Source organism: Syngnathoides biaculeatus, chromosome 7 (genome assembly GCF_019802595.1).
Source record: "Syngnathoides biaculeatus isolate LvHL_M chromosome 7, ASM1980259v1, whole genome shotgun sequence".
NCBI classification, from domain to species: domain Eukaryota; kingdom Metazoa; phylum Chordata; class Actinopteri; order Syngnathiformes; family Syngnathidae; genus Syngnathoides; species Syngnathoides biaculeatus.
The window spans coordinates 9,639,461-9,650,112 of NC_084646.1; the positions used below are offsets into that span (position 1 = coordinate 9,639,461).

General features: G+C 46.9%; 1 protein-coding gene across 5 annotated transcripts in view; it reads left to right on the forward strand.

Annotated features, from left to right (window-relative positions):
* The window catches only part of evi5b (ecotropic viral integration site 5b), a 35,530-nt gene extending 26,499 nt beyond the window's left edge, over positions 1 to 9,031 (forward strand). For 3 of the 5 annotated variants that reach the window (XM_061826219.1, XM_061826222.1, XM_061826223.1), the window contains 7 exons: positions 1,000 to 1,131; positions 2,034 to 2,174; positions 3,663 to 3,821; positions 3,900 to 4,046; positions 4,122 to 4,217; positions 6,783 to 6,878; positions 8,128 to 9,031. In XM_061826219.1, coding sequence (XP_061682203.1) covers positions 1,000 to 1,131; positions 2,034 to 2,174; positions 3,663 to 3,821; positions 3,900 to 4,046; positions 4,122 to 4,217; positions 6,783 to 6,878; positions 8,128 to 8,448 — 1,092 coding nt within the window. In that variant the 3' untranslated portion in view covers positions 8,449 to 9,031. The remainder of the gene's footprint in view (positions 1 to 999; positions 1,132 to 2,033; positions 2,175 to 3,662; positions 3,822 to 3,899; positions 4,047 to 4,121; positions 4,218 to 6,782; positions 6,879 to 8,127) is intronic. The other 2 variants (XM_061826221.1, XM_061826224.1) reach the window with 1 other exon arrangement.
* The last annotated feature ends 1,621 nt before the right edge of the window (positions 9,032 to 10,652 follow it).

Below are 10,652 nucleotides of genomic sequence, written 5' to 3' on the forward strand. Positions count from 1 at the left end.
TCACAAACGTCTTCACACCCAACACGTCCGCTCTCCTGACATAATCTCGTTGAATTTTTCATGCCGGCGCGTGTTTAACATAATGTGAAATCTGGATGATTTATTCATGCCGCAGGCGCCAAGATGGCGTCCTTATGACGAACCGCCAACACCCTTAGCGCCTCGAAATGGATTTCAGATGGATTAAAACCTTTGTGCTTCATTTTTATTGGGATTTATGGGGCAGGTCATTGATGATATACAGCAAGTTTGTCAAACTGTCAAATTTTCTTTCACGGACCACAATATTGTAGTCACGATTTCCCTTTGAGGGCTGTTGACTGTGAAACCATCTCAAAGTTTGATCACCTCATTATTACATACATACAACAAATTGATTTGAAGTCCAGGTTACTGTAAACAGAAAATTCTCGGCAGTATCTCAACAATACTGTTTATTACTTATGAGAATTTGAGTCAGAATCACGGATGTTGACAGACCATATAAAATGAGTTGGCAGCCCACATTTGGCCCCTGGGCCTTGAGTTTGACACCAGTGATATGCAGTAAAATCCCCCCCCCCCCACCTGCAGGGGTTACGTTCTAAACCCTTCCAATGATGTGTGATGTGTGCATACACCCCAAGGAATGTTTTTACAGCACTCAAGACTTTTTAAGCTCTTTAAACACTTTTAAAACAATACAAACGTAAACAAATATGAGAGAGCAAGAGCAGCGGATCAACCAAAAATGTTGCAAAAAAGAGTAACTCTAATGTCCATAAAAATCTGTGACATAGTGGAGATTACTGTCACAAATTTTCGATGAAGTAAAATAATTTTTAGAAAGTTAAAAAAATAATGAAAAAAAAAAAAATCAACGACACCCTGCTCGCAATTATTGTGCGAGTGACTTTGCTCCAACAATAAAAACGTGAATAGAAATTGATTGCTGGAGCGTTTTGAAGCGGCGTGATGAGCGGGTACCTTTTTTTTTGTGTTTGCTGTGGTTGTCGTCAGAAGGGGGCGCTGCGCTGCTCGGAGGAGGCCGTGCTGCAGCTGGAGCGGGAGCTGGTGCAGGCCCGGCTCAAGGAGGCCGAGTCCCAGTGCGCCCTCAAAGAGATGCAGGACAAGATCCTGGACATGGAGAAGGTGGGTCACCTACAAATGGCCTGCAGTGGACATTCAAGGCGCTTTCGTGATGATATTGTTTAATAATCGTGCCCTGCGATTGGCTGGCAACCAGTTTGGGGTTTACACCGCCTCTTGCCCGTTGGGATAGAACCTGCGACCATTGTGAGGATAAGCGGCTAAGAGAATGGATGGATGATTTATAATAAATAATCTACAAAACCTCAAAAAACACACAATAAGCATGCAGCCTGTCAACAAGCATTAACATAAAATCAGTACTACAAGTTAAAAATCAATGTGAAATTAAATGAATTTTATGTAATAAAATAATGACATTCAAATTAATCAATTGAACAACCTAAAATTAAATAAGCACAGTAAATTGTCTCGATAAGGAAAAGCAGCATGGAAAATCAAAAAAGTATACAATGAAAAAAATTGACCATGCACTGAACTAAAAATGATCAAATGTAGTCTGATGGAGTTTACGAATGACAAAATCAGTGATTAAAACATTGGCATGAGTGCGATTGAGGAAACTAAAATGAAATTTAAATGAAAAAAAAAATACAATGAGTAAAGAAACTTTTCCGGCGTCCGCGTTTCACGCTACTCGGACGCCGTCGGATTCTCGTCCTGTTGGGAAAAATAACTTCACGCTTTCAATATGTGATCATGTGATATGTTGTGCAATAACGTATATGAAAATAGGTTTTTCCTTATCGTTGACGTTATTTTATACACAATCCAATTGCAAAATGCCTTCAAATCATTTGATATATTGAGTTCATGTAACTCTAACCCTTGGAGGTCATTATATATCAAGCCTGCAAAAATATTAAATTTGTCTTGAATATCGCTGAAATATCACTGAACGTCTTTTTTTTGGTTTGTTTTTTTCCCCCTTCTTCTCGCATCAGCGCAACACGTCTCTGCCGGACGACACAAACGTGGCGCGGCTGCAGGAGGAGCTGATGGCCGTGACGGTGAGGGAGGCCGAGGCGCTCGCCGGCCTCAAGGAGATGCGGCAGCAAGTTCGAGACCTGGATGACCACTGGCAGGTGGGAACCCGTCCGCTTCCGAACGCTCGATTCCCGCGGTCTCGCCACCTGTGCGGTGCGAGGTGGGAGGTGGCTGAAGGTGAGCCGATCCCGGGCTACCGAAACCGTCTCTCGGGATGTGGAACATCACCTCTCCGGCAGGGAAAGAGCCCAAACTGGTGTGGGGAGTCGAGAAGTTCCGACTAGATACAGCTGGACTCGCATCCAGGTGCGGCTTGGGCTCTGGTGCCAGTCCAACGAGAGGGCTTGGAGTCCCTTCCCCTCTGGAGTGGCCCACGATGAGAGGCGCCAAGCAGTTATGGGTACATTTATTCCCTTCTGGCTTGGCGTCTGTGCGTTTGGGTTCAGCCCGGTTGACGAGAACGTAGCCTCCCACTGCCTCCGGGCGGAGGGACGAGTCGGACTGGCCTCGGCGGCTACAAACCCGGCTACCCGCCTCCAGTAGCCGATTAGCCGAATCCGAAAGACAATTCCCGCGGCCCGGGAGATCGACGCTATCGCAACTCCGCTCGGGCCGGTGTCGCAAGCTCGACAACTATCAGCACCGACTCGACGACAACACCCCCCCCCCCCCCCCGCGATACGCGATGTGCTGAAAAACCGACCACGCTGACGGTGGAGCGCTCCGGTGGATGTGGCTCACTTTCTGGACCTGAATGGCTACAAAAACCAAGCGGCCAGTCCAGAGACGCAAAACACTTTTTGGAGAAGGTGTTCAACCGTGTCCCTCGCGGAGTCCTGTGGGGGTTGCTTCAGGACAATGGGGTACCGAACTCCCTGATACGGGCTGTTCGGTCCCTGTCCGACCGGGGTCAAGAGTTTGTTCTGCATTGCTGGTACTAAGTTGGACTCATTTCTGGTGAGGGTTAGACTCCCTTCGTCACCGATCCTGTTCATAACTTTTGTGGGACGAGATTTCCAAGCACAGCCGAGGTCTGGAGGGGGTCCGGTTTGGTGGCCTCAGTGTCGCATCTCCGCTTTTTGCAGACGATGTGGTTCTGTTGGCTTCATCAAGCAGAGTGTGAAGCAGCTGGGGTGAGAATCCGCACCTCCAAATCCGAGACCGTGGTCCTCCGTCGGACGAGGGTGGCGTGCCCCAACTGGAGAGGTTCACATATCTTGAAGTCTCGTTCATGAGTGCGTTTGTGAGTTTTAGTTATTATGTTGGTTTACAAATTTGAGCAAACTGCCCGTTGAAACCCGTCCTTGACAAATATATTCATTGGTGGCAGTAAACGGTTGGTTTCCATTTGACGGATATGAACGTCCATGGCAGCGAATGGAGTATTTGTTCAGTGTTATTCATTTGAATTGAATTTATTACTCAAAAAGGATTTAGTTTACACTAAATCTCTGGTATATTCATATTATGTCCCATGAATTCCTGTTAATTCCCATGGAAAGTTTTTTTTTTTTATTTTTTTCCCCCCTGGACTTTGGCAACCCTACGCGACATCCTAGTGAGCGTAGCTCTGCGTCCTCCCACAGCGCCACCTAGCCCGAACGTCCGGCCGCTGGCGGGAGTCTCCCAAGAAGAACACGCTGAGCGAGCTGCAGGTCGAGCTGATGAGCGTGCGGCTGCGGGAGGCCGAGGCGCAGGCCGAGATGCGCGAGAGCCGACAGAGGATGCTGGAGCTGGAGACGCAGGTCAGAACTAGCAAACCCAAAAACTGGTGCACAATTCCTTCATATTGCTCAAGTGATTCTTCCATTTTTTTTTTTCAGAATCAGATTCACGGCAATCAGCTCCGGCGTGCGGAGCAGGAAGCCCGAAGCCTTCAGGACCGCGTTCAGACGTTGACGTCTCAGAACAAAGACCTCCACTCGCAGCTGCAGGACGTCAAACGACGACAGGCGGAGATGGAATGCAAGGTGCTGGGCCGCCAGACGTCGCGCCGATGCGTGCTGGGAGGGGTCGTTAAATATGCTTTTTTGTTTTGTTTCCAGAGCAAAGAAGAAGTGATGGCCGTGAGGCTGCGGGAGGCGGACAACATGGCCGCCATGGCCGAGCTGCAGCAGCAAATTTCCGAGCTCGAGATTCAGGTGAAGCAATTTGAAATCGCATGAATCATTATTATGCCAGATGGTAAATCTGGCAAATTTCAAGGTAGTGAATGTCGTTTGCTTATTTCCCGGACTTTTGCGGGGTGTCGCCGATAGCAAAGAGGCAGAAACGCGTGATGACGAAGAAATGGGACTCGTACCTGTTCCCCGAATACCGGAATTCCCGGCCTCACAACACAGAACACAAAGAGTTTAACGTCTAGCCTAGCGGTAAACTCTTTCTGTGTACCGAGTGCGCTAATGCTAGCGCCTCGCTAACTCTAGCGTCGCAGTAACACTAGCTCCGCGCTAACGCTGCATCGCCGCATAAACCGCAGGGTTGAAAGCGTGTAAATAGTCGCGGCTTGTAAGATGGAAATTACGGTAATTGATAATCCCTCATAAAAATGTTTGTTATTGAATATAGATGTCAAAAGATGGCAACAAAAAAAAAAACACTTAAAGTAGAGCTTTACTATACGGAATGTTTTCAGTCTCCTGAGATTCAACTGGCTACAATTCGCCGTCTGAAATTCACCGTCTAAATTCAATGTTAAGAAGGCGGGCAACCAATCCAGTTACGCTTTCTCAGTCACGTGACGTCGCGCCAGTTGAATTTCGCACAGCGAATTGTCGCCAGTTGAATCTCAGGAGAATGAAAATATTGCGTTTGAATTTTAAAAGTTGAATGTTTTTTATATGGCCAATTTGTTAACATTGAAAAGTTAAAAGTCAAATAACAATGTGAATTTTACAACATCAAATTTTCAGTGTCATTTTTAATTCAAATCCCGGTGGCACATATTTACCTCCATACATACGTAACAGCTGGATTTAGTCGTGAAATTATTCAACGCAAAGGAGCCACATGGCGCTCGTCACTAGTGTTGCATGCTAGCCTAAACGACACGCTAACACAAAAAAGATTTGACATCATCACACGGGCAAACGAATATGCACACGGGAACTTAAAGCAAGAAAGTATGACTCGTCAAGATCAACTTTTGGCATTTACACACAATACATATTTGTAATGGCAAATAGATTCCACAAGCTAATGGGAGCCGGAACAAGACAAAGAAAAACATACTTTCAGTTTCACTCTTTATGGCGCATGAGGTGCGTTCAAGGACATCTCAAACCGAAACAAATCAATACTCGGTGATGAGAACCGACCATAAGCCGCAACTTTTTTCACACCCTTTCCACTCTGCGGTTTATGCGGCTAATTTGTGCATTTTTTTTTCTAACGGCCGCAAGGGGCCACTCGAGCGGAAAGGGTAAGAATGAGACCGGTGGAATATATGTGCCGAGGAAGTGACTTTTACCGGCCCTGTTAGCGCTGTGCTAGCATGTTGCTCCTGTGTCACAGTGATTTTTACCTGTAAATTTTATTTTAACCGGAACTGTTAGCACTAGCGCTAGCGCCAGCTGCGGCGTACGTACCAAATGGTATTTCCTTTACAAATGTGCTTATAACCAGTTGCGCTCCGGAGGCCGGGAATTACGATAATAATATAATTCCGTCAGATGTCGGAACCGGATGTTGTTTTCATTGGTTTGGCCCGAGCACAAAAATGACGCAAAGTCAACACTTTTAAACGAATAAAGCAAATAACTTGACAGGTTCCTCAAAGAAATCAACGCGTGAACGTGTTTTTATATTTGAAATCAACACACACGTGCACACGCGACCCCGTCCCGGCGCCCGTGGGGCCCGCAGGAAGTGGTTTCACTCTTGACTCCAATGTGCCGCTTTTTTTTTTTTATTTTTGAAGCTCCTCGCTGGCGGATCGACAGCAAGAAAACCTAAAAAGATTCCCGAGACGTTAAACGGCCGCCAGCTGCTGAACGTCGCAGCTGGGGGGGGGGGCCTCAAAAACATCATCGGGCTTGTTTTCGAGGGTCCATTGGGACCCCCCCCTGTCAAATACGGTTGATGATATTTTTATAAAAAGGCCCCCAGCCCTCCAATCCCGACCTCGTGACCTAAACTTCGGTTAAAGCTCAAGTGTCATCCCTGTAAACATTCTAAAATATGAATTGTAATGAAAAATTCACATCAGAGTATTCACTTCAAAGTCTATGCGAGAAAATAAATATGAGCGGAGAGCGCGTCATCCACGCGCAAAGTTGCGGAAGTCTCGCTCGACGCGACGTCACGCCGGGACGACAGAGATTTTCCAATTTTTCCCGGGAGCTCTTTTCAAAGAAAACATCTCACAAACGAGCGAAAAGACCTGGGCAATATTACCCTACCACATTTAGATGATACGCGGATCACTCGGAACCAACAACAGACTCCCCGACGGAATGTAGCGTACTCAGGTGGACCCGTGCCGGGCGGGAGCGGGAGGAAACCAAACCGCCTCCGCGTCCGGGGTGATGTCACGGGCAGGAGATCCAGCCAATATGGCGACCACTTGGATGCGCATGGACGACACGTTCTCCGCTCATATTTATTTTTTGACACTTGACCTTTAATAACTCATACTTTTTCAATCTGACTGTATGTATTTATTTGATAAGTGAAAATATGTTTTTTTTTTTTTTTTTGTGCTCCAGAAAGAAGAAGGGAAAGTGCAGGGCCAACTGAACCACAGCGACTCCAACCAGTACATCAGAGACCTCAAAGATCACATTCAAGAACTCAAACACGAGGTGACGATCGAGCCTTTCACACCTTTTTTTTCTTCTTCTTCTTCTTTTTTTTCACCTCCTTCATACTCACCCTGAGATTTCTTCCCTGGTTTGTTTCGACTGAGGCCGGCAGATAAGTCAAAAGTGTCAACTACACCCAAAGCGCTTCTTCCTGTGCGGGGCCGCGACACCGTCGGGTTGTCAAAACGACGCGGCGAGGTTGAGAAACGCCGACGGGGGATGAAAACGCGCGCGGGCCTCGTAAACGGGACACGCAAGAAAGCCCGTTAACGAACGGGATACGTTTTGAATTCATACAACAACAGATAAAATCGTCAACGCGTGCGAAATCGGACTTGAATTGGACGCTGTGAACCGCCGGCTGTCAGTCAAATCCGTCCCAGCTCCAAAACAAGATGCAGAGAGGCAGCCTCTGAGCACATTTTTTTTTTTTTCCTCATATAATACAGCTTCCTGACCGCAATCCGTTCCAGAAGGCGGTTCGAGAAGTGATTTGTTCGAAAACCGAATCAATATTTCCCATTACGATGAATGGAAAAAGAAAGAATGCGTTCCAAGCCTAAAAAAAAATTGGCGGTTAAAAGCATTTTTTTGTTTAGCTTTTGCTGGTAACATACATACATGTATGCTACTACATGGATACATGTAGTAGTTTAAATATATTATATAAAATAATTTCAGAAATCTATTTATTTTTTGCTTAAAATGTAAAATGCTTTAGTAGTAGAGTAGGCTAGGCTGGAAGCGCATTGCCATATCTGTAGCGACTCGACCCCCGGCCTTATAAACTTTTTTTTTTTTTAATCAACAAAAGTGCAGAATAACTTTAAACAAGTAATAATGACGGTGAAAAAAGTAAAAAAACGTCGTTTTTTTTTTTTTTTAATTAACAAAAAGTATCACCCGAAAACATTAACTCGTAACTCGAGTTAACAAAATCTTTGAAACAAAACAAAAATGCAGAAGAAAAACAAAGCGCGTCGCGGGTGGGTCAGCTGGTCGGGCTGCGCGCGTTACATTATTTCCGGGTTTTGTCGGGGGCGTTCGAGTACCGATTTTTATCCCGACAACAGAAGCAAAAAAAAATAAAATAAAAATCTTGAAATTTTCCTTCGAAAACCGATTTGCGTTCCAGAACCGAGGCTGTACTGTAATTGTCTTTTGCTAATGTCGAAGTTTCCGTGGGTGTCATCGTATTTTTTAATTTTTGACGGATGTCGTCGCGCTTTTCATTTTCTCTCCGGCGCAGATTTGCTGCTTAAAAGGACAGCGCTCGGTTTCCTCCAAGCCGGCCGCCTTCGACGGCATCCACATCATCAACCACTACGCGCGCCGCCCCCGCCACTACGAGGACCCTCACGACGACGGCTCGTGCCTCTCTTCGGACGATGACGGCGGCGCCAAGGACGGCGACGGCGGCGGCGGCAGCGCCCGCGTCGTCCTGCATCCCAAACTGGGCGGCACGGACAGCGAGGACGACGACGAGGAAGACGAGGACGGCGAAGCTTTGAGGCTCTCGGCGCCAGCCTCCGCCTCCGCCGTCGGAAATCGCCGGTCCACCGCCGTGTGACGCGTGGAACTTTCCGGATGGCTCAAGTGCGCCACGGAGACTGCAGCGGGTCCCGGCGCTCGGTACGCAGAAAGAAACGCCGTTCGATGTTCTACGGTGCGCCATTCAATGGGATTTTTTTTTTTTACCAAGATTATTTTATAAACTGACAAGTCTACCACGTGTGTGCGTTCGTGCATCCGTTTTGTCACCTTTTTTTTTTTTTTAACGCTGGGGGGGGGGGGCATTTTTGCTTGCTTCCTCCCCTGAATGAATAACACATTTCAGTCCTTTGAAATTAACTCTGTGGCGACCCGTTGCGAGAAGAAGTCCACTGAAATGGACCTCGGGGCCGCCGTACCTCGCAGAGACTGTACTGTACTTTGTTTTTGTTTCTTGTCGTTGTGTGTCGATTTTTGAACACTTTGTCGTCTTCCCCAAGTTGTTGTTGTTGTTGTTGTTGCGTTCACTCCAGTCGTACAAGTTTGGACTTGGAACCGAACCGTCACTATGACCTGGACCGGTGGCCGTACCTCCGCTCGGACTTGCGCCTGGATCCTGAATTTCCAACGTGGCCGTGACGACAGTGTCAGTGTTGAACTTTTATTTTTTAAAGCACTTTGCGAGTTTGCAGTACAACGTCGGCGGAGGGGGGGGGGGGCGCTGGGGGGGTCATCAAGCTTGTTGCGAGCGAGGACTTGACAATAAAAATGTTTGCTGAACTATTCTTGGTGTGTTGTGTTAATATGAGGGCAGGACGCGAGTGAGGATTTCAAACACCAGAACCGCAAAAGTCAGATAGCCATCAATGGCACAAACGTCACATCAGTTGCGTGGGTGCGCGCACGCGCACACCTTCAGATCTCGGCAGTGATTTAGCAACACGCGTGAAACGCGCTTCGAAAAACTCAAACCCGGGACAAATATGGCAGACTGAAGTCGCACAAAAAGTTTGTCGACTTCAAACTGCACAATTAATTTATACAGCATGTGTGTGTGTGTCTTCGTAATGTGTGTGTTTTTATTAAATGTGACTTTGTGATGTATGTGTGTGCTATTTTGTGTGCGTGTTCATTTTTATTTTGTATGAATGAATTCATTTTTTTCTCGGATTGATTTTTTTGTCTGGTTAGTGTGTGTGTGTTTCTGTTAGTTTTATGTGTATCAATTTAGCTTCATTTTTTGTGCTGATTTCGTGTGTACGTGTTTGTGGTTATTAAATGTGCACGTGAGTACCTTTTACGTTTATTTACTGTATTTGTTGTTTGTTCGCGCGCGCGCGCGTCTGGCAGGAAACGCCGAGGCGTGTGCACGTGCACGTTTTTAATCTGCGGGCTTCTCGCTGAGCGGAAGTCTAATCGAGCTCGGGCACGCGTCCCCGCTCGCATCCGGTCGCGATTCTGCTCCTTCCGATTGGCGACACGGGCGAGCACGCGCGACGTGCACGCGCACCCCCGAGCTGCAAACGGGCCTGCTGGGGAGTGCGCGGGTCCTCGTGTGTGTGTGTGTGTTGGGTTTTTTTTTGTCCTTCATTTTTCACGCATTAACTGGCTCACACACACACACACACACGCACGCACGTTGGGTAACTTTCGGGACGAGCACAAAGTACTAATACTGTAGTATCCTCCCCCCCCCCCCAAATTGATCCTCAATAACCCGATTGACAACAACTCATTAGGCCACGCCCCCCGGAGTCAAACAAAACAGGAATTTACTGTGGCGAATTTAACCCTAGAGAACCCAAGACATCCAAATCCTCTTAAAATTGTGACCCCCCCCCCCATGGATTCTCCAGGGTTGAATTATTATTTTTTTTCCCTGATGTATTTTATTTCATTTTTTTTTTACATATTTTACAACAGCATTGAAACGTTGGTTTCGCCAACTGTGTGGAAAAGTCGCAAAAATCTGACGAAGATGAGCTACGTCCATCCATTTTACAAGCCGCTCATCCTCACCAGGGTCGCGGGAATGCTGGACGCTAACCCAGCGAACTTCGGGCGATTCCGTGAAAACAAACACACACACATTCGCGTTTACTACCTTCCCACGAAATTTTAATACGGTTTTTCTTTTCTTTTTTTCAAAGATGTGACGATTTTATTGTCTGTTGTTGTTGTTGGGGGCGGGGCTGCAAAGCATGGACATTGCAATTCATTGCGACGGGGAACATTGACCAAATGAGCGCACAGAAAATGAACTCGAGTCGCAAGTCAGGGCGC